The sequence below is a fragment of the Charadrius vociferus genome, unplaced genomic scaffold (assembly GCF_000708025.1).
Source record: "Charadrius vociferus isolate BGI_N301 unplaced genomic scaffold, ASM70802v2 scaffold610, whole genome shotgun sequence".
NCBI lineage: Eukaryota > Metazoa > Chordata > Aves > Charadriiformes > Charadriidae > Charadrius > Charadrius vociferus.
The window spans coordinates 537,660-564,796 of record NW_009646437.1 but is presented as its reverse complement, the minus strand read 5'-3'; the positions used below and the strand labels follow the sequence as shown (position 1 = coordinate 564,796).

Genomic DNA, 27,137 nt, shown 5'->3' with positions numbered 1-27,137 from the left:
GCGCATACAAGTCCACTTTCCCCAAATCTGCCCTCCCTAGCAGCACTCACAGTGCCATTGTTGTTCTTGCTCAGTTTCTGAAGGACCGTCAGGTAGAACTTGAAGAAGAAACTGAGTGTGAGCGTGCGTCGGAAATCCACCATCCCACCAGGTGCAGAAGGAGACAGATCCATCTCACCTGCCAGTAAGCGGCAGGCATCCTGCAGCAGCTTCTCATTCCAGTCTCTGCAAGGGAACAAAGGTGACACAGAGCCCTTGCTCAGCCTTAAATATCACCGGAGCAGACTGACTCTTCTGACATGGCAGGCCCACAAGCAATAGCCACCTGTTCTGCCTCTGCTTATAGTATGTGTCAGCTTTGCTCTGATCTTGGGCTCGTATCAGCCTTTCTAAAGTCATGAAAAAGCTATTAAATGATAAAAGTTCAGATTTCTCAGTCCAGTTTAAAAGCAAGTCAGTTTTGTAGGTCATACCCACATCTAGCTTCTGCCCACTTCAACAGATGAATGAATTTAACAAGGAAATAGCTCTCTGAATTACCCTCTCTCTGAATTACCTCTCTCTCTTACCCTCTCTGATTGACTGACATCGATCTTTGAGGGTAAGAAGTACTGGAGGAAGCAAGGCATCACACAAAACACTGTGTGTAGCTACACTTCTTCCCCTTTCTCCTTCTATGTACTATCAGAGAGACTTTAGGGTATTTGAACTGCTCCTGTAAATGTCAGCACCATTTGACTACACCGCCTTTCTATCACAGAAGAATTCCTACCTGCCAGTGAGCTCCTGGCAAGTTTTTAGTGCCAGGACAGTTGTAGGAGCCATTCCTCCATAGCTTAGTTTTATCTCCTCCACTCGGCTAGTGCCATCTTGGAACAGAACTCTCATCCCACAGGTCACAATAGCAATGTCATCCTCCCGACGGGAAGCCTGCTTGAAAGCTGAGAAGTATTCACCCTAGAAGACAGAAGAACATTTCTTCTTTTTCTACCTTGGTATGCTTTGGAGTATAAATATGGACAAGCTGTTATCCTATTGCTACATGGATTCCAGGGAACTGTATATGGCTGATTCATCTTGCACAGCCAGGCAGGACATGTTTGTTCAGGTAGTGCTCTATATTTTCACATGAATCAATGATTAGTTCTAATGTATTAGATTGGTGGTTATTAGCCAACCTAGGACTGTGTGGGAAATGAGCTTTGACAGAGATCTGCTCATACCTGTCACATTTTTTCCATATCTTGAGGGGAAGAACCAGGACAGATTTTTCGTACATAAACAAGCTTACAGTTCCTTAACAACTTGTTCTTTCTCCCAGGCTGCAAAGCTGGAAGCCTAATCAGTAAAACTCATATCCTAAACCCCTTCCCTTCGGAAGTCTCTGAACTCTGCAAGAACTGAAATCAATAATCACAAATGTCTCACAGTTCTAGACTAGACCAGACCAACTAATATAAGACAATCACAATCTGTTACCACAAACATAATTCTCGGTGACTATCCTGAATCCTCTGCTGGTCCTCACAGAGGAAGTTCTTTAAAAGCACTGGCAACTACAACTCACAAAACTCAGCAGCTCTCCTACGAAGAGCGGCAGTAAAGAAGAGATTAACACGCTACCAGTACACACTGAGTGATGGTGTCAGCCTGGAGTCACATTACAGTCAGTTTTTTCCCCTTGCCTGTCCTGCAGATTATGACAAATTGCTGTTCAGGCATCCTGCACGCTCACAGAGGAATCAGATCTGATGTCTTTGCATGGCCCTTCTGGAGAGTTTTCTGCCAAGTTTCTTCTCTAATAGCTTCGCCAAGTGACCCTGCACAGCAGAGCAGTCTCTTCCATTAATTATTTCTAATCAGAAGCGGACAGCAATTCTTTCGTTATTGTAAAGAACAATTCCTCTCTTGTTGGCAATGAGAACAGTTTCACAAGAGGCCCCTTTTGTGCATCGAGAACTTGTTACTGGAGATATAACTGAAGGGTGTGTTTCAGTTCCTGAATTCAAGTAATTAGTGGGCAGCCAGCAGATAATAGCAGAGGAGCATCAATAGCATCTTCCCAATGAGGACATTCTGCCACTCTGCTTGTTAAACCAACTAGCTTTTAAAGAGGAGAAAAAGCAGCCTCTTCTCTTACTGGACACTTCAGAGATTTCCAACAACACGACTGCAACAAGAGGACAATATTTGCCTTCACTCCTTGCAAGACACCTTAGTTTTCTTGGTACAGAGTCCTGTGGGAGAAAAGTCACTCGCTATTTTTCCTCACTAGAAGCATAGGTAAGGTAACCATCAGATCAGCTGCCCATGTCTGCCCTACCGCTTGGTAAAACAACAGAGCATGTCACCTCTAAACTATCGCAGTGAAAGTTTCTAGGTATTATTCTCACAGAAAAACCAAGCAACCCTTACTCTTAAGGGCTACATATTGGGGACCTAGATTAGTCTACCCTCTCCCCTTTCAGACAAGATGCAACACTAGGTAGGAGCACAGTAAGAAATCCACAGGCTCCAAAAGATTCATAGGCAAAATTCACAATTGCAAAAACATTGTTTCCATGTCATTTTTTTCAGTACACCACCTTGGAATATAGAGATCAATAATGGATGAAGGTTAGAGGATACTAATTTAAAGGATGGAGTAAGATTTCATGACCACTTTCTGTCTCTTCAGAGAAATGACTGTGATACTATGAGCCCATGATGGCAATACTGAGCAAACAGTAGGTTAAGATTGTTTTCTAAAGATAGAAATATATAGGCAATGTGTTGTCAGGCTTTTTCTATTTGAAATCCAGTAAATGTCTATGTGATACAGAATAACATTGTCATAAAAATTAAGTAACAGGGACAAATATAATAGAGAAAGATGTATGCAAGGAAAAGGACATGAAAAACTGATGGTCACTAAGTGAGTAATAACACAAGTGGTGTATAACATTTGTTAACATTATCTAGAACAAAAGGAATGTTTTTATAGTGCAGAAGATAAAAAGGGTTACTAAATAAAGGATATGTGCTGTTCTAGGAATTACTTTTTATACACAAAAGCTAGGCAGTTTTCTTTTCTGGAATCTGTTTATATTTTATCTTTAATCCAGTGAGCTGTTTCCTTTTCTAAATACTGTCTTTGCTCAGCTGCAATACCCTTACAAGTATAGACTCAAAAATCTTTATTCCCTGAATATCTTAAATATCTGACACACAAACTATCAGGACAAAAAGATGTTACCTCCTCTCCCTTAAGAGTCTCTCTGTGATAAAGCCTACCCAAAGCTCAGTCCCCCTACAGTAATACAGAATCACGTAAACTGCTAAACTTATTTAGTCTAATTCTTTCTGTTGTTTGGCCAATCACATCAATGCAAGAAGCAACATCACTTTTAAACAAACATAAACCAAAAAATTCAATCTAGCTGTGTGCTGACACAGCCCTGATTCCAGTTGTGAGGAAATCACAGTTCTAGAAGACTTTGCCTGCAGCATGCCAGCACCTTCAGACATCTCCTGAAGAACTTTAGTCTCCCTGACTTCATGTTTGTGAGCAAAGATCAGCCAAGAAACCATGAAGTAGAGAGTTCAAAAGTTGTTTTAGTTTTTCAGATCAATGAGCTGCATATAACCTAGGTACAAAGCCATTGCTCTGCTAGCAAACATTTGTTTTTGTGAAATTGCCATGACTGTCATATGGGTGGAGGAATATAGTGTTTTCCATCGACTACCTCAAGCATGTTTCTCATTTTGACAAAAAGTGATGCTTGTTGCAATTATCACAAGATCAAAGAAGAATCAATCAAATAGATGGAAAACAACCATAAAATAGCTGTGTTCCCTTAATAGTTAGATACAAAAATTAGAGAGATCTTTTGTCTAAAAGACAAAAATTAGATCTTTTGTCTAAAAAGATTTATTGGTTCTATCCCATAATATGATGGCATTTCAAGTAAATCAGTGTGTTCCACTTATAAATAAAATGTGTCACTACACTGTGAATCCTTGCTTGTAGCCTTAAGCAGGTAAATAACTTCACAGCCATAAAACTACAGTCTGATGTTCTCAGCCCTTCAGGGGAAAAAAGAGTTCTACTTCTTAGATACTCTGAATCAGTTATGGTTCGTTCCACTAGAGAAGAGAAGTGTTCATTACTCTATTCGAAGGAAGTTTTGCAGGGTCATTTGAAGTTGCAAGTCCATATTGCCAATATGCCCTAATAATCAGTCCTTGTGGTTTCAGTCTTACAAGGCGAGGATGCAGAAACTGAACTTCCCTCTTATCCATACACATTTTTTCCCCATTTCTTTTCCCATTTCAGTTCACAGAAATGAAGCAGGAGCCTCGGGAACCTTCACTTTACTTCAGGACCTGCTAGCATCTTCGCTGTCCTATTTTTCAAACAGAACTTAGACCTCTCAGAACATCACTTTGTCACCTTTCATCATTACCAAATGCGCTCAAAAAATTCCAGACAATAAAGTGAAATTTGTATTTCTTGCACTAGAAAACTTCTCAGGCTTACTATACTTTATCATAGAATCATAGAATAGTTTGTGTTGGTAGAGACCCTCAAAGGTCATCTAGTCCAACCCCCCTGCAATGAGCAGGGACATCTTCAACTAGATCGGGTTGCTCAGGGCCCTTGAATGTTTCCAGCAACGGGGCATCTACCACCTCTCTGGGCAACCTGTGCCAGTGTTTCACTACCCTCAGCATAAAAAATTTCTTCCTTATGTCTAATCTAAATCTACTGTCTTAGTTTAAAACCATTACCCCTTGTCCTATTGCAATAGGACACCTTCATCATAGAGCCCAACTCCCCTTGCTTGTCAAAAAGAGTATGTTGCCAGATTTTCACAAAATAATTTACTTGCTTCCTGGTCCACTAGAGACTACATAAGCATTTGGAGGTCAGTCTCCAGGGGAAAAAGTGCCTAACATTGAAAATAACACTCAAATAACAGCATTTTAGCTCCATGGCCATTGAAGCCTTTTCCTACAAGCTTACCTTCTTGCTGTAGGGTATTTCAACAGACAGCAGTATTTCTTCAGGCTTAACTATTGTCTTTCTGTATCCAGTGAAAAACTTCTCATCCATGGTGACAGTCCTTTTGCCCTCTGTAGAGCAAGGAGAGATCAATTGCAGATGAATTAACTCAGATGAAGAATGGCAATAGTATATGTGAAAGAGCCTTCAACCTACAAAAATCACTCTTGATATGATATCAGTTTTCATTTTTCCACCCTCTTAGACCAAATCAGGAAGGATTTTCTCCGATTTACTTTGGTCCTTATGGAATCTATGATAGCTTCTGCCTACATACAAAGTTTTATTTGCACAGGAACTGATCAGAGAGACCTCCCTCCTTCTTAATCTAATTAAAGCTGAGCCTCCAGGTGAACTAGTTTCCAACATCCCAATGTAATTCTCTCTTTCCCCTTTCCTTAGCCTGCACCCAAACCAGTACAAGAGAAAGTCGCTGATCAGACAGTCCACTTACTTCAAGGATCCTATTTCAAAAAAATTCTTCCTAAGAGCAAATACAAATTGAGACATTTGACTTTCTTCACAGAAAAAAGTAAAACAAGTTTAAATCTTTATCTGAAAAATCCTTAAGGATCAAAGTATGATACTGACAGAAACAATTCCATGCGTATTGTTTTTCATGAACTGACATCTTCAACCAGCTCTGCACAAGGATGTGTCCGTAAGTACATACACAGCACCAGAGATTCATTCTGGCATAGAAATTCAAAATTCTTTAGGAAGCCAACCTTAGGCCAAGCCTTAGGACTTCAGCCTCAAAACCCCTGAAGACTCAGACTAAGCCTATTTTATGTAATGTTAACTTCCACTTTGAAGTTCTGACGTGACCTAACAATCTATGGCAGAGGACTGTTGACTATCCCACCCTCCTTAGGGCCACAAGGAAATGTAAGTAACTTACCATTTGATACCAGAGTCAGTTTGCTTCCACTTGCCATTAACACAGGATTTAAATCAGAAATTGGGCTTGCTGTCATTATGTTCCCACCAAGAGCCTAGAGTGATAATATATGCATCAGATAAATATTAAAAACCTGAACATACAGCCATAGCATCTTGTAATCCTGCATTACTCCACACATGGTGCACTACAGGTTAGCTCTGCTTGAGTTTGCTTTGATAAATTCTTTTTGCTCACTCAGCAATTTTAGGACTTCAATGAAGTGGGAAAACAAAACCCATGAAATCAGTTCCCAGTCAATGCTAACATTTGCCTGAAACAGTCTTTGGGTAATGCATCAAAACTACCTTATGATCAAACTACAACGCCAAAATTCAATTACAGAAAGATCCATGAAAGTATAGAGCATCTTTTCAGTAATATTAAGGAATCCAAATTTTTTGGCTGGAACACAAATGTATGGAACAGTATCTTGTGGAATAAAATTTTGGTTTTGGGAGGTTGGCTTATCTGCTTCCTTGCTTTGTTTTTTTTTCTTTCAGTATATAGAGTTTGAACACACTGAACCAACCTCCTTTTTCCCTTTAAAACTAGAGGAAAATTTGCCAGATCTGATGCATTAACACTATGGCTACCATAGCTGTGCTGGCAAAAATCTACACACCTGCTTCTCTGAAGTTTGTCAGCACTCTAAATACTTTTTTGTTAAATTAGTCAAATCTCACTACAGTTTCCCGCACTTATCCTGATCACAGCAACTGCCATGTTTCCCCTGCTTGCTAAGTTTGTGATATTAGTGTAGCACAGATACCAGCTGAGACCCGTTGCTATCAGTTCCTGGGGTTGGTTTACGTGTACCAGCTTCTTTGCCTTCATTTGCAAATGTTCTCGTGTGAGAAGCACAAGGCTCACCCCTGTTGGATGAGGCAGACCAGCTCCTCAGACTAAACTTTCAGTTCAAGTCCCTGATGTTCCTGAGTCACTTACAGCAACATTCCTGATCTGTGGCCCTGCAAACCACCGCAGCTGTTCAAGGACAGCCTGGAAGACCTCTGTTTTGTAAGAAGGAAGCTCTGCCACCACTTTTCTCAGCACCTCTTCTACTGAGCTCAGGGTACAGGCAGCGCCAAAGGTTACCCCTGTAAACAAACAAGTGAAAAGAACTGTTGTTCTCCCAAATGTCAAGGTACAGGAGGACCGTTATAACTGTGTCTACAAAGCTTAGATGCCACTGAGTTTAATTAGACAGTCTAATTAAACATTCAGTCACACTAGACAATTTTATATGCACTGCATGTAAACATCGCATCCTCAGAACAAAATTATCTTTAAATCACAACTCACGGTGATACTACCTCTCATATGACAGTAACTCACTGCCCTTTTGCCTCAGCGCATTATGAATGACACTGCCTTCCTATAGGTATTAGTTTGTCCTTTGAGAGGTGAACTCCAACTCCTCTCCAGTTTTCCCACTTTAAACATGCTATCAGTTATTGGGCCGCATGCACTACATGGTCCTAATTACTTCTATTTGTAAGGTTACCTGTTTCCACCACAACAATAAATGCAATATTTCACTTAGTTACTTAAACTGTCAAATCCAGCATCTTTCCCCCCAGTTACTAGTTTTAAAATCTTTCTAAATAAAAAGATTGCCCATTGAAACCCACTATTAACCCAGTTAATATACATAAAACACCATGCATCAAACAAAAAATGTCCAATATACCTTCTAGTGAAAGCCCTCTTTGTCAAATTATTTTTATATATCACTCATTTGATTCTCTGCATGGGAGAGGCATTAACACATACAGAAAGCAATTTTTAATCTGGGGATTTTCCTTCATATCCTTTTTATTATTCCACGGAGTCTTCACTCACTAGACAGGCATTCTACCTCTTTTTTTGCTCACCTGTTTCAGTGTGCTGAACGGCGTTCATTTCAGAGATCCATGCTGGTGCTATTATCACTGGATACAACATGTTCTTTAACCTCATCTCAATACCTTAAGGAAAAGTAAGATTCCTTCAGTTACACACAAGTGAGAGAGAGCCTAAGTTAACTGTTTCCCAATGAAATGGCAGCAGGCCTATTAAAGTCAGTTCATTGACCATCTGTGACACAGATTATGAGGTCACAGAGGTACCAAACTAAAAGCTGGTTTTGACTAATACCAGCATTCTCATAGGGAAGTTTAGAGGCTCTTTTTTAGGCATGCAATAACCTTAAATACACTGTTTATTACTTGTGTAACCTGGCTATTGCTGTACATAATCCTTCAGGAAAGAACAATGAATACAACAAACCACACAAAGTGTGGGGATTGTCACCTGAACCAATGGCTCAGAATAACAGAATTACTAAATATGTCTCAACTCTCATCCTCAGCACTTATGTTTGCAGAAGTATACTGGGGGGGAAAAACAGTAAGATTTCAAGTCTTGAGAGTTTACTCACTGAACAAACTTTCAAAACACAGGTTTCATAACTGAGTTCATTTGATTATGAGGACATTTTACACCGTGTCACTCCCCTCTTCTCAAAATTCCACAAAACTAGCACAAAAGCTCAGAGGCTAGATAAGGTTTGTTTGGTTTGTTTTTTTTTTTCCTTACCCAACGCAGCAAAGAACAGGGAAAAACATTCACTGTGAGATTAACCTATCTGAGAAGAAAAATTGTTCCTACATACAACCTGAAGATTAAACAGCAATTTAACAGCAATGGCATGAAGAAGGTCTACATTTGCACTGTTCTCGCAAAATACTCCACGGAAAGTTTTCCAACTGCTCATAACAAGCATCAGGTCTTCCTCTTACCAACTTCCGTGTTCCCCACAACGAGCCTGGCATTGGGGTACTGGGATTTGAGAGCCACCAATTCCTTGAGAGTTGTAGGCTGGATCCACATCACACGCTCGCCTTTGAAACACAGCTGTTTCTGCTGTTTGTTACTCTGAGTCTGCAAAAGTGAATTCAAATAGAACTCAAACCCTACATCAAGCCAAGAATCCCTGCTCACATGCTGCCCATGCCTATGCCAGGCCAGGCTCCATCTCAGTCAAGTTACTGACAGGTGGCTGTGACATCCACACTGTTGTTGGCAGTTAGCCATTCCCCATCCTTCTGCTAGCAGTGACGACAGTCTTCTTCATGCTGACAAAAGTTTTCCTTGCCGATCTTGCCGGGTGCATGCTGCTGCCACATCTCCCTGGCAAGACCTCTGCCAGCAAGCTCCATCTGACCAAAGTTCGGGCAAATGCCTGTGGCTTCAGCCATCTTAGAAATAATGGGTTACCCATTCTCATCTCACTGCAAAAATGTCAGTCTTTAGCACTGCTGAATTTGAGTTACCAGCGTAAGGCCTGATTCTTGTTCCCTTTTTAATTCCTTCATCCAGTGACGGAAGAAAACGGACTAACACAGCTGCCTCCCAGCAACACCAGATCAACCCTTAGGCAGGGGAACATCTCAGAGAAGAAACAGAGGGGGCCTATCAAGCTAAATATATATTGTGCTACGGTCTATGAGAACCTACTCATGCTGTAGCTTGTGACACATTCAGGCTGGGTGCAGCACCAGAACTAACCATCGAATTTCAGTTGTTTTTTAAATGTGAAGGAAGCTGTAAACATGCTGGACTAGATTCCTGGCTGGGACACACTTGCTTAGGGGAAAACTACCCCAAAAAAGACAGGAATGAAACCTGGAGAGAAACTAATCTAACCTAACTTTTGATGCCAGTGTGAGCCAGCCAACTTCTACTTCTGCTACACTGAGTGGAGAGAAGTTGGTGCTTTCTGGAAGTCATCTAGTTGAAACATATGTTCAGCTACATCCCATAGGTTCTACTTCTCTTCCTACACTATAAAGGGAGCACAGGTCAATTAGCTAAGATACCAATGTATTTAATTCAGAAGTTCACATCTGACCTAGTAAATTGAAATCTAGACGTCAGCAACTGTTCCACCCCTGAATGTGCAGTGACTGGAAGGGAAGGTAACCCAAGAGCAGACATGTATGGTGAGAAACAGAGAGGAAAGACAGCCAGCTGGCACAAGCACTTGGGCTGCATATCTTTTAAGTCACCCTGGCTTGAAAGCCTTCCCTTTTATAAAACAGGGAAGTGTTCATGCCCATGCATCTTCTTTTACCAGCAGCCATCTTTTGCACTGCCATTTCCTCAGGGTAAAGACACTGCGGACACTCAAACCCTGTGCAGAACAATGAAACCAATGAACCACGTACTATTTCTTCTTGAATGAACTTACCATTAACTCTGGTGGAAAGATTGGCTCCTGTGTAGGGTCCAATGGCTGGAACTCAGAAGGATTGAACAGACTGGAGGACATCATAGTCTGGGACACAGAAAATGCAAACGGCTGGGGGGCAGCGAAAAAAGCTATCCACATACAACATTAACTCATTCATCTTCCCAGTCAAACCCCTATTACTATTTCATGGAACAAAGAATGGCGAACAGCAAAAAGATGCCACGTGATCCAGTATTTCAGGTTCTTCAGTCATATTTTTTCTGATCACAATGCATGACTGGTCAGAAACCTGAACCCTGAACACACTAACAGGTTTTTGCCAATCAAAAGTGACACCACTTTCACATTGGCATGTTAAATTACATCAAAGGTACCTTTTCTGAAGTAAGACCAGCACAAAATATAAATTAGTCTAAACTGCTTTGCATAAATACAGCTAAATTAAAAGCATTGGGCTTTGGCACAGAACAAGACAGAGCTAAGACTTCAAAACATCAGAAACAGAAAAAACTAATGGTTGAGAGGCACCTTACCACATTGTCTTCTTTTCCATTCATGCAGCAGCCTGGACCATTGGCTTTTCCTCCACAGCAGCCCCCATTCTGAAGAAGAAACAAGCACACTTCAGCTATTCTACACAAAATCAGAACATTCCAACTTTTACAGGAGGTATTCCTCCTCTTTTATCAATCCCTGGATCACAGAAATTTGCAATAATGTTTTTCATTAATAACTACTTTGACAAAAGAACTCCAAGTAGTTTTAATTGCTGGAGTATTCCACGCAACACCAGATGCTTCCTAACAAATCCACAGGAATTCACTGGAATTTCCTGGTAAAGAATTTCATTATATTCTCTCTTTCCTAAATTTGTTTTACATTCACACTACCTTACACCCTAATTCCTTGTTTTCAGTCATCTATTGTACCTCAACTGGTACATAAAATGTGATTAACTTTCTTCCTCCAGATATTCCAAAAGGTTCCAATTGTACAATTTATTGGAATAGTGACTAATTACTGCATGTGTCATTGGACTGCAAAGTTTGTGAAAGATCATACTGGGGAATTGACTGGTTTTTAGATCTGTTTTCACAGAAAGATGGATCACTTCAGTATACAAGAAGCTGGTAACACATTGCTTACAGTTGTCACCATGCTATTTCACAAAAGTGTCGCACCTCACAGATTCATAAGGAACATAACTATCATACTATTGTAAAACCTGTATCATGATGGCTAACCAGGACATACGCAGTTGCAGTGTTTTCCAAGAGACACACATTCAAATCAGCTTAGACAACTCTGAACACCTGTACCACAGTAGAACAAGAGATGCGACTAATACATCAAAACTCTAATACTATTTTGCAAATCGAGGTTATGGCCTTTAAAATTCAGCTTACCATGCTATTTTCCCTCTCACTACGACAGCATCCAGTGCCATTGGCCACTCTGCCACAGCAATTCATGTCCTGTGGGGACAAAAACTGTTCTGAGAAAAACATGCAAAATCCAAGCAAATAAAGTAGATTTCATTCCCTTTTGAGAGAAATTGATTCCGCATTTATTATATCCAAAGCAGAAGTGGAAGGTAGAAGGTGCCAAGCAAGTAGGTGTTTCCCTTGCCAATGGAAGGCAGCATCCTGCAATGTGATGGCTAGGTCATGTCCAGGCTACTGATAGACCGCTTGTTCTGGTTTAGAACTACTCTGACCATTCAGACAGTAACTCTGGTTCTCTGGTCCAGCTGGAGCTGTGAGGAGATACCCAGAGAAGAATAAAAGGGACAAGCACATACAATGCACTACCTAGTACTCTACTGGCATCCAATTGCATTCAGCTCAGGGAACTACCTTAGCCCAGTGTGGTTTCTGTCTCTTTAGTAACCCTCAGTACCTCTCCATCCAAGTACCTGCTCAGTCTACCCTGGAGCCTGTGTAAGTTTTTGGTGCTCACAATACCCTTTGGTGAGTTCTGTAGATCAGCTACCTGGTATGCAGCAGACTATCTGCCTTTGTTCGTTTTCAGCTTGACTCCCGCTAGTTTCATTTCTTGACACCTTGTGCTTGTATTGGAAGAGGAAGCAAACAGCAGATGCCTGTCCACATTCCACCTGCCAGTCGCAATTTTGTAGATCTCTATCAGAGGTCAACACAAACCACTACATGGGCTATGTAGAGCCCCTTCCCCTCCCCGACATCTTTTTTCGAGGCTGAAGCATCCCAGCCTACTCCATGCTGCCTTCTATGGAAGCCGGATTACCGCAGATGTGATCCTTATTTCTCTTCTCTGAATCTTTTCCTATTCTGCTATACCCTGTTAGAGATAAGAGGACCAGAACTGCACAGAGCATTCAAGTGTACAAAGAGCCATGATGCAGAGCTGCACAACAGTGTTCTCTGTTTTGTTCTCTGCCCTTCAAAGTGTTGTTTTGATTGGCAGGGAGCACCGAGTTGATGTTTCCGTAGAACTGCCTATCACACCTCCAAGATCATCTTCCTGCATGATAATGGGAAGATGATCTTGTGTCTGCTCCCAGCCTATCATTTTATATGTGAAATGAGGACTGCCTTTCACTGTGTAAATTGCTTTGCATTTATTTGCCCTGAATTTTGTATCCCATTCTATTCTCCAGTCTCTCCAGTTCATAAAGTCCTTCTGAAATTCCTCAAAGTCTGTTCCTGTCTTCTCTACCCAGAGTAACTTGGTATTAGTTAACTTATTTTCTCATATTACTCCTCACTCTCTTTTCCACCTCATTTAGGGATAGCTTGAACAGCCTTGCTCTCACCACAGGTCCCAGCAGAATTCCACCAGTGGCCTCTCTCCATTGTAAAAATGCACCACATTCTCCTACCTGCCATTTCCTGACTTTTAACCAATCTTTCATCCATACAGGGATGTTCCCTCTTACCCCATGGCTGCTTATTGTCTTTAAAAGCCTTTGGTGAGACACTGTTGAAAGCTTGTTGGAAATCCAAGTAGACTATATCAACTGGGTTTATCAACCATTTGTAATGGATCTCACTCCTGCTTGTATTCTCTTTTGTTCATCGTAATTCTGGATAATAAAATGAAATCAATGGGCAGCGTTCTAAAGTCTTAACTTTTGATATTTAATACCAGTGTAGCTGCATAAGTGGCTAGTAACCCCTGAAGCACCTAATGATCTACTTTTCTTCACAGCCTCCAGCATTCTTTCAGGAACAAAGGAACTAGAGAAAACTTACAGCAAAGCTTTGTACTTCACCCAAACCAGCAGATGAATTTTGGGCAAGAGCTATACAGCAGTGACTTCAACTTCTTTCCAGAGCTATTTCAGCTCTGCAGCCGATCTTTCAAGAAAGCGTGTTCCTCATCAGATTCGCCCACAGTGTGTCCCTATTTGTGCACCATACCATTACACTTTTTCCACATCAGGGATCACCTGCAAGCTGTATTATGCAGAGATGCTGGGTTTTTCAGAGACTTATAGAAAAGAATTAGAGAGTCTGATCACCTGTGATCCAAAAAGGGACCATCAGGCAGATCTTAAAATGCTCCATTTCCAGCAACTGGAGTGAGCAAAGGAGTTGGTCTTCCTGCATGAAGACCAACCATTAATGCATGAAGCACATACAAAGGGGTCAAGAGTTGGAGCTGCCTTGTTGTAGCAGGTATTTTTCCTTCCTCCCCATTTCAGCTCATGGTATATTTTAGTAATAGAGAGAAAGACAGACAGCCCTACAGATTTTTTTAAACATTATCTGAAGCCACTTACTTTAGCAAATGTCCTGTATCCTTCCAGAATAGGTCTGTACCCTGTACACCGACACAAATTCCCTGCATTGCCAGAGCAAAAGGATAATGGTTTAGTGTCATTTGGGTAAGAATTTTTCTTTCAGAACATTTTATTCTTTCTCACAAAAGCTTGTCAATCTAGATAAAGCTAATAAAAACTGAGAGGAGGACAATTTCATTAGTAATCTTGCAACAATCCTACCACCCCTTTTTGTTGAAATTTATTTAGGAAAAAAAAAAAAAAAAAAATCAATCTGCCTTATTCAGTATTCATTTACCTCAAGTGTGTGAGTCTACTCAGTATACCAACTATCCAGTCTCCTGAATTACAAAGAGGTTGCTTTCTCCTGCATCCCATTTCCTTTTGGGTCACTGCTGGAAGCATGGTAACAGCTCTAACTTCAACAATAACAGCAGCCCCTCAGATGAGTTACACAGTTGGATTCTGCTCCACTCCATCATGTATATTGCTGTCTTGGTCCTTTACTTGAGGTTGGCTCACCCAGACGCTGTCTCTCACCTCTGCAGGCTCTTGTGACAGGAATGAATAAACAAGGAGTTGTGGAGGCTCTTATAAGCCCCTCAGGGACAGGCCACCTGTGTTCTGTGTTAAGCTTAGTAGGGTCCTAATCCAAGACTGAGGCCACTTGCCCCTGCTTCAGGACAAGCAATAAGCTTCTATGAGATTTTCCACAGGCCGTTTTTGTTCACTTCATTGCCCTAGCCAGTCTCCTAGTGGAAAAGCTAGTTCTTAACCTCATAACAATCATCTATCTTTAATGAAATACATTAAACAAAGGTGCGCCTCCATCCCATTTGGTAAAGCAGACATGGTAAAGTAGAACAGGTTGTATCTCTGCAGGGATACGAGTATTACCTTGAAAAGCATCTTCTATGTCCTCCATTTTGGGCTCGGGTTTGTTCCGAAGCAACGTATACATGGACATAACAATGCCTGGAGTGCAAAAGCCACATTGGGACCCATGACTTTTTGCTATTCTCTCCTAAGAAAAAGTAACAACAACCATCAGCTCATAATATCAAGGTGAGTTCATTGTTGTGCTTTTTTTTTTTTTTAAACAGAGACATTACAGAAACAACCTCACCAGAGGAGCTAAGACTATCATCAGATGTTATCAGATAAGATGGTCAATTAATCTGTGAAGCAGACTTCAAAGAGAACGCTCTGAAAACTTTGCATCTAGGCTTTGAACTGAAGGTGACTAGAAGCCTCCAGTGAGATCAAGAGTTCTTCAGACTTACCATGCTAGAACGGTTGGTTCTACCTGAATAGACCTGAGTGTGAATTTCAAAGCTTAGCTGTTAGAATCTTCCGGGGAGGTAAGGAAAAGACAAGCAAACAAAGGTCAAACTAGCTGCCATCCTTTCATGCATGTCTAACTTATTTTTCACTTTGTTGTTTACTGTCTCAGATAGATATTGGCACAAGTCCTACCCACTGTACAAACTGAGATGAATCATAGTTTCCCTTAAAGGAGCAGTATCTCTGACAAATCTGAGGCAAGTCTGCTTCCATAATAGGTGCATTATAACACCTTGCTAGAAGAGCAAGGCTTCACATTCCTGTCACTCCTCCCCACCAAGAAACATTGCTGAAACCAAAAAACCAAACCCTACTGCACCACTGCAGGGAAGGTTCCTAACTATGCAGGATGAAAAACCAAGGTTATTCATGGAAGGCCACAGGAGAGCCAAAACCTAATTCAGATTTCCTGGCTCCAAGTCATTGTACAGGCTTTCACCACAACATCAGTGTTCCCAGATCCTGGGACTGGATCCAGGATGTGGACCAAATACAACCACGTAGCCCTAGAACAAAAGCAATTCAGCCAGGATAGCACCAGTTAACTTCCTAGGGAATAACAGAGCTACAGCATCAACCCAGGAGTTTTGATTCCATCACTTAATCATTCCTGCAAGTAAAGACTACTCATGTGGAAAGTCAAACCGCCAGCTTTAACATTATGATGGAGGTCCCAACACCCTGGAAGAGGATTCATTAACATAAGAAGAAAACATGGATAGAGGATTTTAAAGTTACCACTATTAATAGCTTACCTGGGCTGGGTGCAGCCTGGATTTTGTGTCTCCTATGCCCTCAACAGTAGTTACAGCTACATGATGCAGGGCACAGACAGGGAAGAGGCAAGCATTGGCAGTATGGTGGCTAAAATAATAAATTAAGGTCATTTCATTTGACAGTTCTACTCAACAAAGGAAAAAGGGAATAGGAGGTCTGAAGAATACTCAGAAACTGTAGCAGTGGACACAACAGGTGGACTTAAATAGAAGCAATACAGGTATTAGTTACAAGCCAAATCCTACAGCGCCTACTCAGACAAAGTTCTCACCAACTACACTTGAAGTTTAAACTGAGAATGCACCGTATGATTTGATCTAGAAATAACAACTTCGAACATCCTTGTTGTGTGTTAAGCTACGGAACCCATGTAAGTAATTTATAGGGGCAGACTACAAATACCAAGATGTTGTACAGCTGTCCTGGCCCACTCACAAAGTTACATAAATGCACAAAGCTATTGGCCTTTTACCTAGGAAACTGTTTCTAGATAGTAGATACGGGGGAAAAGTCCAGGCTGAAGGTAAAAATAGAAAAATGTTGCCAGAATTCTTACAGGAACTAGCTACTTTATTTCATTTCTATCAAGACAGAATAATGACCCTAAAGATATCCTATTCAAGGCCACATCACTAAGCAGAACCACTAAGTTAGATGATCCCAAGTTAAAATATGTCCAAGCACTATTCCAAATATGTTTAAGATTTCAGTGTTTTCCATTCCCCACAGTAAAAATAAACTGGGGCCTGTCCCTCTGCCTCATCCTCTCTCTACATTCCCCTTTTCGTTTTATTCCATTGCTTCACTCTTCAATCAATTAAAGAGAGAACAGAAGGAAAGTTTATGTCTCAGGAAATAAGAGTTATTCTGAAAGTTACAATAGAAATAGATAAAAAGTGAGTATCTGCTGGCATACAACAACCAGATAATTGTAGTAATACAATAGCAATAAAGATTTTATTTTTTCACAGTAATCATCATTTGGGTCATCACAGCAAAAAGTTATATTACATTGCAAGAAAGGAACATAAAGGTTTTCTGAAATGGGAAAAGGCAGATAGCCTGCATGCTAAAGTCAGTGCAGATGTTTCAGGTCGCAATGAAATAGTTCCCTATCAGCACTCTGCAATGCTGTAGGAAAAAATACTTTGTCTTAGCCTTCTGAGTTTATGTTTTGAAAGTGAAAAAATATGTTTTGGCAGAAACACACATTATATAACATTTTTGTAAATAGTACCACATCTGGAACGTCAAGAACCTGGATCTGTCCCCACTGCATTCCTCAGTTGACGAGTTCAGATTGCAAAGGATACAGGATTTTCTTCCGAAAGGGATCATACTTGGATATCATAACAGTGCAAGCACCACATCCACCTTCTCCACAGCCTAGTTTGGTTCCACATAGGCCCACTGAGAGAACAGGAATCAAGGAAAACACGAAAAGTGTTGGCAGAAGCTTGCTCAAACAGTTGTCAATCAAGGCTTAACAACAAGTTCTTGCTGGAAACACAGCACTCATTTTTTCTGCTTAATAACTTAATTTAACATAAGCAAAGTTTCAAATGCTGGCATATGAGCTTTGAGATCAACTCCCAAACCCCTAATAAGGAGACAATCCACATTCCAATAGACTCAAAATAAACAAAAAACTTCTGAACTTCAGCAGTTCCCACTTTCCATTAGACTCAGAAAAGGAAATGACATAAGGGAGGCAAAGCACTCAGTAGCTGACAGGAGTTGTTCAGGCATGCAGCCGCATCCCTGAGACATATGGTGACATCTCCTTCAGAACCTCTCATCAGTGGGGGTTGACTTCTTCCTACACCTGGTCATTCCTTCCTACCACCTAGAAGGTGCCCAGACAGGGCAGTCACGCAGTGCCACAAGTCAGACAGTTTAGCACTGACACGGGAGTTGCACTTGAACTGGTCACAAACTACCTGCATCTCAAGAGTCATGGCCTAGCTTCTCTCTTGGCCCCATTTATGATGACTTCCCCACTGCTAGGGACAAAATCAGCCAAGCACACTCCCCAGTAGCCTGGTTTCCATAAAACCACAAGAGGGAGACACTGAGAGCCAGAACTAGCAGAGATGCACAGAACCACTGTACAGACACTCAGGAATTCACAAAGTGTATGGAGTGGGCTAAGCAGCTTCCTCCACAGGCTGCAGAGCACGTGTCTGTACTTTACAGTCAGGCATTACATTAAATGTTCTGCAAAGAGATTTCAGGAGAGAATTCCTTGAGTCACTTCCCCTTTGGGTTCCTTCACTCATTAGAAGGTAATTAGACCCTGTCATTTATTGTGAAGAGGACTGGCCAATGCTGAGAGACTTTTGGTGGGAGAAGAACATCTGCTTTCATTGGCAAGGGACACATGCCTGTGCTGAGATAACCATGCCTGTGGAAAAGCTACAGGCATCATGATATAGGGAACTCAAATCATCTTTGCCTTCACTGTCAAGATTCTGGAACTGACTATTTTCATAGAATCATAGAAATCATAGAATCATTTAGGTTGGAAAAGACCTTTAAGATCGAGTCCAACCATAAACCAAACACTGCCAAGTCCACCACTAAACCACGTCCCTGAGCACCATGTCTACTTTTCACACAACCATGTGTCTGCTTCAGCAGAAATACAGCTTTCCTATGCCATCCAGTGTTTCTCTTAACAACAGTGATAATCTGCCTCAATAAAACATGTTTCTCAAAGTATTTGTCTGACCCTAACCAGACATCTACAAAATCAGGTCACCAGAATGTTCATGTAGAAGATCAGAAGGTTATAAAGAGCTCAGATAATTGCTTTACAAAGCTATTTGCATTAGATATTAAGAAGCTTAGACATAAAATGTCTAGCGGTAAGAAGTGCACACAGGAACAAGAGTCATGCTACTTATTTTTCCTCTTGAACTTTATCCACCCAAGGTACAGTCAGACAAAATAGGGCTGTTGATAGTTCTGCTGGAAACCCCAAAAAGGAGTGTGATTTATATCCCCATACTTTTTTCAGATCCCAGACAAACAGAACATGGCAAGATGGTGAAATAAGTATGCATGATTCTTTTTAAGGAATACACTAACGCAGATGTGAACAGTTTGGCATACGTACACACCCAGCTGGTCAGACAAAACCTCAGAAAACATGGAATGACACTACCTACAGAACCAGACCTAGTATAGCCAGCCTGGTCATCACAGTAATAGCTACCCAGCTCCTGAAGCTAATCTGACTCATGTGTTGACCAGTTTCACACAGGAGTGAAACGTGACTGCTTGCATCCGCTCATGTAAATATGCCCACAGCGTGTGGTAGGAACCCCTGCCTCTTGAGTTTGCATCCCGGGGTCATCTGACAAACAGGCCACAGGATAATCAAGCTATTGGATATTAACTATCCAGTAATATCCAAATTGTTGGATGATACAACAAGGAGCTCAAGTGGCTGTAATGTTTTGGCCAGAAAAGTCTTTACAATTTGCATGGACCAAACCTAAATTTCCTTCAATTTTATTGTCATCTCAATATTGCTTTCCTTCATCATATTCTAATTCCTAGCAATTCTGAGAGTTTTCCCTTTATAGTATTAATAAATTATTTAAAGATTTTTTTAACATACATTATGTAAAATTTGCTATTGTTTAAGCTTCGAATACCAGCTGTAATCTTTGCCAGCAAGAAATACCAGAATACGCAGAGCACTCCCTCTTACACTCTGTGCAAAAGCTCTGCCTAGCACTCAAGTGACAGGCAGAGCAGTAAACAATTATGAAATGCTGTAGGCATTTAAAGCCCTCTGCAGTTTCTTCTGACACTGGATACATTTTCTTCGTAGATAGGTTAGCAGAGTTGTTTCTGGGTCCACATCTTTTTCCACCACCTGCAAGAAGGAAAAGGTACTGTTACACACAGAACGCTTTACAACACAAATAGGTTAGTTGGAAGGAGAAAGTTTGGTCTTTCTGCAACCTCTTCTCCAGAGTAGGAGCAGAACCACTGATTAACTCCCCTGACTAGGTTCAGCAATGATGGTCACCTATCCAGACACAATGTTTCCTTGAATTTATTGTGACAGAGAAAAGTGTATGCATTACATACAAAGTTTTTCAGCCATGGCACGCTGAGGCAAATCTTAAGAAAACTTTCAGCAAAAATAGCAAACAGAATTAGTAGTGAGCAGAGAGAGAAAGAACTGTGTTTTGTACTTGAGTTTAGAATTTCTGACATCCCCCCAAACTGTGTCTCATCTTCATTGACTGCGCGTAACTGACCTCTGTCCCTTCTCCTTCTTACTATTAGAAGAGACAGAGAAAATGCGCAGATAGACAGAATCACAGAAACAGCATCAGTAATAGATTTTGCAGAGAGAAAACGCAACAGTGGAAACCCTAACCTGACCGATGCAGGTGCTGCAGAACAGACAGCAAGTACCAATCATCTTGAAGTTTCTCTTTCTTCCCTGCTAATGTTAAATCAGTGTTACATTAGTAGCCATCCTAAACATGAAATTCCAACCAAGGAGAAATTTTCTCTGCACAGTCTGAGTCAGCTCCATCCTATTAGTGAACAACACTATTAGAAGTTATCTATTAGACATAAAATTAGATTTTACTTCAACCTCTGCCCGATGGTCAGAAACCAAAGTTCTGCCCTTGCCTCCAAATGGCCGCAGAGCTTGTCTTCCCCTTTTTCTGTTATTAATAGAGCGTCAAGAAACTTTTCCAAATTCACTGTGTGCCAGAATGTAATCATGTGTTCTTGGCTCTTACATTGTGCAAGTCCTAAGTACAATAGTTACAGTTTATTTAAATTAATCACTCCCGGTTTGAAGGGTAAATTAAAGCAGAGGTCATTTGTGTAAGCCTTTTTTCTTACTGATAAGGAACCTTCACAACCTCTGTACCGCTTCAATTTTATGCCTTTGACACGTGACAGGGTTATTCTAAAGAGACAAGGTTCATACTTCCTATTTGAGTCCATGTTTTTAGAACTATCCAATAAAGTTGCTGCTACAAAACACAACTGGTCATTTCTTGCACATCTCATTCCTGCATTGGGGATAATCTACAAGGAAACAGAGTTCATTCCATCTAGCTTGGGGATGTCTTGCTATAAACCATGCAGCACCTATACTGCTGCTATTCAGAGCAGAGTGCTCCTGTTCCCTCACCTTTTGGATGCACACAAGTAAGAGCATACAGTGGCTCTCTCACAACCAGCTGGTTCAGAGTAAGCACATATATCCCTCTTCAGTAGTTTGGTAAACAGACAGAAACAGATAATCCCAAAAATGCTGTGACTACGAATGTCCCACGGACAAAAGGCCTTTCACAGTCATTTCACAGGCAAAAAGCCTTCCCCAGCAATTCATACCCTCACTGTCAAGCTGAATTTCTTCCTCGGGGTTGTGCCAATGGCCATTGCAAACCCTTCCAAAGCAAATTCCAAGATAGTCAGGCACAGAGAAAAAGCTTCAGAATAGTTTTCCAGATAGTTAAAGACTCTTGAGGTTATTCTATGCTTAGATCAAAGAAATGTCTCAAGCAATTTTACTGAAAGAATCCAAGCAGCACTCCATTATGTACTCAAACCAAGCAATTAAAAGTTTGGGCCAATGGCTCCTTTTCAGTAAGAAATAAAGCACGGGCCTAATCCTTCATTCAGCAAAGCATTTAGCCACTCAGCTCCACGTAATTTTAGTGAAGTACCTAAGCATGTTTTAAGTTTTAAAGTCAAACCTTCGGTCAACTCTATCAGAAAGCGGCCCCCACTACACAGCAGAACAAGTCCTGAACAATCCACACTCTTATCCCGTCCAAACCAATAGCCCAGGATTCCTACTTCAGTCACTTCAAATTTCTTCACTGTAGCTGTATATCTGCAATGCGGGCAGAGACTCGGGATCAGAGGGAGATACGGGATAAGAGTTTGGAGGACATTCTGGATTAAGCCAAATCTTACGCGTCAGAGAGCAAGGAGAAATTTCTTTGCACTCAGATTCCTGGTGAGGGGATGCTTGTTTATAAGTCTCTCGCTGGCCACAGAGTAAGAACTTTTTTCTGTTCTTGCCTTTTGTTCGCCGTCATTGATGCTGATTTTATCCTCCAACATGTCATTCCTCCAGTGGTTTGTTACAATCACCTGCTGTGATTTGTTCTTAAAATATTTTAAAAGCCTGTGGGTGGGGATAACATCTTCTCTTGTCCGATGCCCAGAACAATATGATTCACAGCTCAATATTTTACCCATCAAAACAATTCTTGCTCACCTTTCCCAGTGTCCTTGCACAGAAGGAAACAGTGATATCCATTGCTTTCAGAGGGAGTAGGATCAGCCTACTTAGATATCATAATTGAAGAAATATTTCCTTTTTGCTCAGTTACTCTTTTTTGTTGTTGTTTTCTTTTTTAAACCAAGTGTCGTATTGTCAGATACATCAGATCAATGGCTATATTTTGACAGACTCAAAACTGTGGATTTTACTGCATGCAGTAGCTTAAATATTAATGAAGTGCAGAAAGAAACTTTGTTGGAAATGTTAGGATGGCACTGACAGTCAAATGACTCGCAACAAATTCGGTCTGTACTGCTGTGTTTGTACTACACGTCTATTTGTCTCCCGATTTTAGGAATCTTAAATGCTTAGATCACCTCAGCATGGAGCCCAGCCTGGCCCTACAGTTCTTCAAGCTTTAAGTACTACATGGAACAAGATCCTAAGCAGAAGTCTACACTCTTAGAGCTCGTGGGCTGCTCCAGAGAGGTGTTGAGCTCACTTCCCCATGATTTCATGCATAAAACTTGGATCTCAATAAGTATTTTGTTTGCTGTCTTCTCCACCTGCCTTTCACCTACTCAGATAACTTTGCCTTTGCAACATAAAGCATCATATTTAAATTAGTATTCACAGAAGGTTAAAGAATGGATTTTTCAATTTAAAAGAACAGTAGTTGAGCAAGGTAAATAAAGGAACAAAAAGGAAAAAAAAACAAACTTACCTAGTTTACCAACCAACTAGGGGAAAACCCTAGTTTTCCATCAGCTAGGGTCTTTAAATAAGAAACAGATGCTTTTCTGAACAACAAGCTCCCATTGAATCACTAGTCCTTAGTCACTCAATTAGTTGCGAGAAGAGAAGGTGAAAGGTTTTAACCTGATTGCCAGGCAGCAAGTCAGAGTAGTCAATGGTAAAGGTCCCCTAGGACCTTAAAACGTGTGAATGTGTATTCCTGAAGTCAATGAGAGTTTTCAAATTAATTTACTAGGGAAAAGGATTAGAACACAGATGAACAAACTGAATATAACCACACAATGTACATATGCTGTTGGTCATGAGAACATTTTGTTCTGCTTTCAAACCAGCACACTGAAAACTTGTAATTCACTGTTTATGTAGGACCCAGAGGGTCCCAAAGCTCAAAAAAATTCTTGCATTTTGGGCTGGTCCCATCTGCAATCAAACATCCACAGGCTTTGGAAGAAGTCTAATGTGGCTTCCAGCATAGACCCCTTCTTAACATTCGGGATAGAAATAGAAATATTGACTCCACGTGTTTGAACTAAAATTACATGCTACATATGCATGAGACATACTTGTCAGCTGAGGAAAATAAAATTGCCACTATTAGCTTTAAATTGCGTGTGTTGTTTTCCATTCTAGTCTAGGCAAACTATCAAGATAACTTTGTGTTAGTTGTGTGCCAAGGTTTATGCCCAGTGAAGTAAACAGGTGCTTAAAATAAACGATCCTGAATGTGAAGTATGCTCAGCTGTTCTCAGGAGACATTTTCTTCACAACATTGCAGACTGGGCTAATGCAAGAGAGAAGGATTTGCTGCCATGAAAGTCCCTATCTTATCAACCACCTCTTATCATGCAGTTTTGTACTATGACAGAATATCAGCAGCCCATTAGCAATGCCAAGCTGTCACAAATTCACACAGCAGTAACCTTTCCCACTGGCCATACTACCACATTCTTCGCCCAGAATCGACTGGAATATTTAGTCAGGACTCCAGACAGACGGAGCCATATCCAAACTTGCTACCTGCTGTTTCAGCATCATTGCCCAGGCACTTCCCACCACCCCTTCCATCAAATAACCTCTCGCGTGCAGAAACGTCCCAACAAACTCCACATTTGTTGCCACAGATCAGATTCCCACAAGAGTCCATTTCTCTCTTAAACCTGCTTTTGATGGGGGTGGAACTCAAGCCATTTTGGCAACACATCCAAAATGGGAATAGGAAAAAAAATGTCACAGGGGGCTCTGGGTAGAGCACAACCCAGGAAGCCCTCTCCCCTCCAATCAAGTGGAACCTGCTCCTTTGCTAGCACTCCCGGTTCCAGGAGCCAGCAGGGAAGGATGCTGAGATAGCCTTGAGATGTGGAATGAGTCGGTACTGCTGACAGTGCTAATCCTTCCCTGGTGGGGTTTTTTTAGCCAACAAGCGCCAAGATCACGCTGTGATAAACCCCTTTACACATGCACAAGGTCAGGTCCAAGATGTGGCTTTTGTAAACAGGAACTGCAGTTCCATAAAAATTGCTGAAATGCACCAAGGGCAATGCCATTCACAGCATGTTCGTTAGCTCCAGGACATCACAAGAAGAGACAGCAGATACAAAAGGAACCAGTTGCCTTCTGCTGCCAGCCTTCAGGGTCTAGGCTGCTCTTTCTCCCCTTTTCTGCCTCACCCCACATGCATTAAAAAAAAAAAAAGTCCCACAGAACCAGTTCTGCGCAGGTCAGTCTCTTCTCCTTTGCTTTGACTAATACACATTTTCATATGTTAGCCAAGACTCTCCTCCACGAAGAAGGGCTTTTATACTGATGTACACAGAGCAACGCTCCTGTAATACCTGAGCACCAACCAGTGCTGAAGCACCACCTGTAAATGTATACAGGAATTTATTTATAGCTCTTCATACCTACCATGAGTGGCATATTGGTTTTGAACCTTGACTGGTCTGTCACCAGAAGTGCAATTCTCTTTCATTAGTGCATACCAGAAAAAGAAAACAAGACAGTACACTTGGCCTATATCAGGGTCTGGATTGCCTGACACGTTCATGGCAACCTCCTATTGCAAGACTCAAAAAGTTCCCAGTTCACCCTCTAAAAATTTGGGTTCACAGAAGAGGGATCTGAAGTCATTGAAACCTTCATACAATGAGAAGACGACAAGCTAATGGTGTATCACCTGTGCCCATAATAGCAGAAAATTCATCAGATGAAATTCACAGATCATCCTGTGCCACTGCTTCACGATCTTGATTACCAGACTCAATTAGCTAGTCGCGATTAAATTGGAGCTTCGAGTTTTCACGTCCCTCTGGAAACAATGAACAGCTGATATGTCAATTAAGGTTGACATATGAACCATTACTGATCTTTGTGAGCAAAGCTTCAGTTGTCATCTTTTATAAAACCTCAGAACCAGGGCTGGGTTCTACATCAGTATGACATTCAAGAGCTCTTTGACTGACTTATAATCCATAATAGATAAACTTCATTTTTCACCTAACTATTGGTACTTGGATAGAACAAAACCTTGATATCAATTGCTTTAGAACCTTGGAAAGTTCAAATTCCAATCCAGTTTGGGATCCAAATTCATAACTGAAACACCCTAATTGTAGCAACAATCTTATCCACATTCACACTTGATTAAATTAGCACGAAAGATCAACAAAAGCAAAATTGACAGTAATCCCGTGCCAGTCTGTAGGGCAGGGCACAGAGCTTATTAACCAACTAATAATATTGTGCTATCCCTCAAGGAATTAAAAATTCATTTTCTAGCCCACACTTCGTGCTGCATGTGATTTACCCCTAAGCAGTGCACAGGGAAGGTCTGCAAACTCTCGGCTCCACAGCACACAGTGGATATGCAACCCTCTCCCCTCCCCAAGGTTCCCCGCTGGAAGCTGCTCGGGCACAAGTTTCCCTGCCCAAGTATCTAGACGAGGGGAAGGCAACGAGGCAAGATTAGCATTGAGCTGAGCTCAGCAACAGAACTAACTTGGTACTCGTAGTTCAAAAAAGAGGCAGCCTTGACTTGTTACAACCTTTTGAAGAGTGAAGGCTGCAACACTAGCCAGGGGAAGTCCAAACTGAGAAAGGGGGCTCTGGGACAAACTGTTCAAAGGTGTCCAGCGTGTGCAAGAACCACCCCACCCTCCTGTGAAACACAGTCACTTCTTAGGTAATTTTCAGCAGCTGATCTAGGAAACAGCATAAGTTAATGGGCTTTGATTTTAAAGAGTTTTCTAGCTTCTTAAATGGAAACAGAATGAACATTTTACTTAAATCCCTTTTAAAAAAATCAAATGTCAGAATTACTTACTGAACATATGCATTATATATGGACACTTGCATTTGAGTTACATTTTCCAGATCTGTTGTAATTACTGAAATTATTTCTAGTAGAAATGCCTGTATTAAGTCAGTGCACCTTTATTTAAAAGTAGTTACCTCAGAATTGCAGTAAATTACTGCCAACAAATCTAAAAGGAACATTATATAGTTGTCTTACTCTTAATTCCCTAGGTAAAGTCAAAGAAGAGACGAAGGCACTTAGCAAAGCAATAAATAATCTTTATAATTTAATATTTAAAAGTCATGGCAATCGTGCTGGTATTAGAAAACTTCAGAGGAGGAAAAAGATTACTAGAAAAATAAGTAATCAAGGCACAATCCAGGAGCAAGCCAGACAGAGAGCCGGAATCTTCCTTACCTTTTTACCATTCACAAAGAAAACAAGTTCATCCCCTGTCTCGTTTGGAGCCATCCTGCCCACCTTTCAAAATTCACTCAAACAGGGCCACAGATCACCCTTCCGAGAGCAGCCCTACGCCCCACAGCGAAGTGAGCACCAGCGATACGACAAGCAATATGAGTCTGCCTCAAGAATGTTTGACTTTATTTCTACATCCGTGCCCTGTGAAACCCCATATTATATAAGAGCCAATGAAGAGGCGTGCCAGCTGCGTTTGGTTGGTGCTTCTGCAGCAGTAATGACAG

At 41.1% G+C, this 27,137-nt stretch overlaps 1 protein-coding gene across 1 annotated transcript in view; it reads right to left on the bottom strand.

The window, feature by feature from the left end:
* Positions 1-26,877, bottom strand: part of XDH (xanthine dehydrogenase) — a 51,364-nt gene extending 24,487 nt beyond the window's left edge. Inside the window, 15 exon segments of the mRNA XM_009881843.1 lie at positions 51-225; positions 773-957; positions 5,006-5,115; positions 5,946-6,039; positions 6,933-7,084; positions 7,862-7,954; positions 8,768-8,909; positions 10,219-10,305; positions 10,755-10,823; positions 13,985-14,046; positions 14,882-15,008; positions 16,084-16,192; positions 17,419-17,515; positions 19,934-19,991; positions 26,851-26,877. Coding sequence (XP_009880145.1) covers positions 51-225; positions 773-957; positions 5,006-5,115; positions 5,946-6,039; positions 6,933-7,084; positions 7,862-7,954; positions 8,768-8,909; positions 10,219-10,305; positions 10,755-10,823; positions 13,985-14,046; positions 14,882-15,008; positions 16,084-16,192; positions 17,419-17,456 — 1,443 coding nt within the window. The 5' untranslated portion in view covers positions 17,457-17,515; positions 19,934-19,991; positions 26,851-26,877.
* Positions 26,878-27,137: the final 260 nt, after the last annotated feature.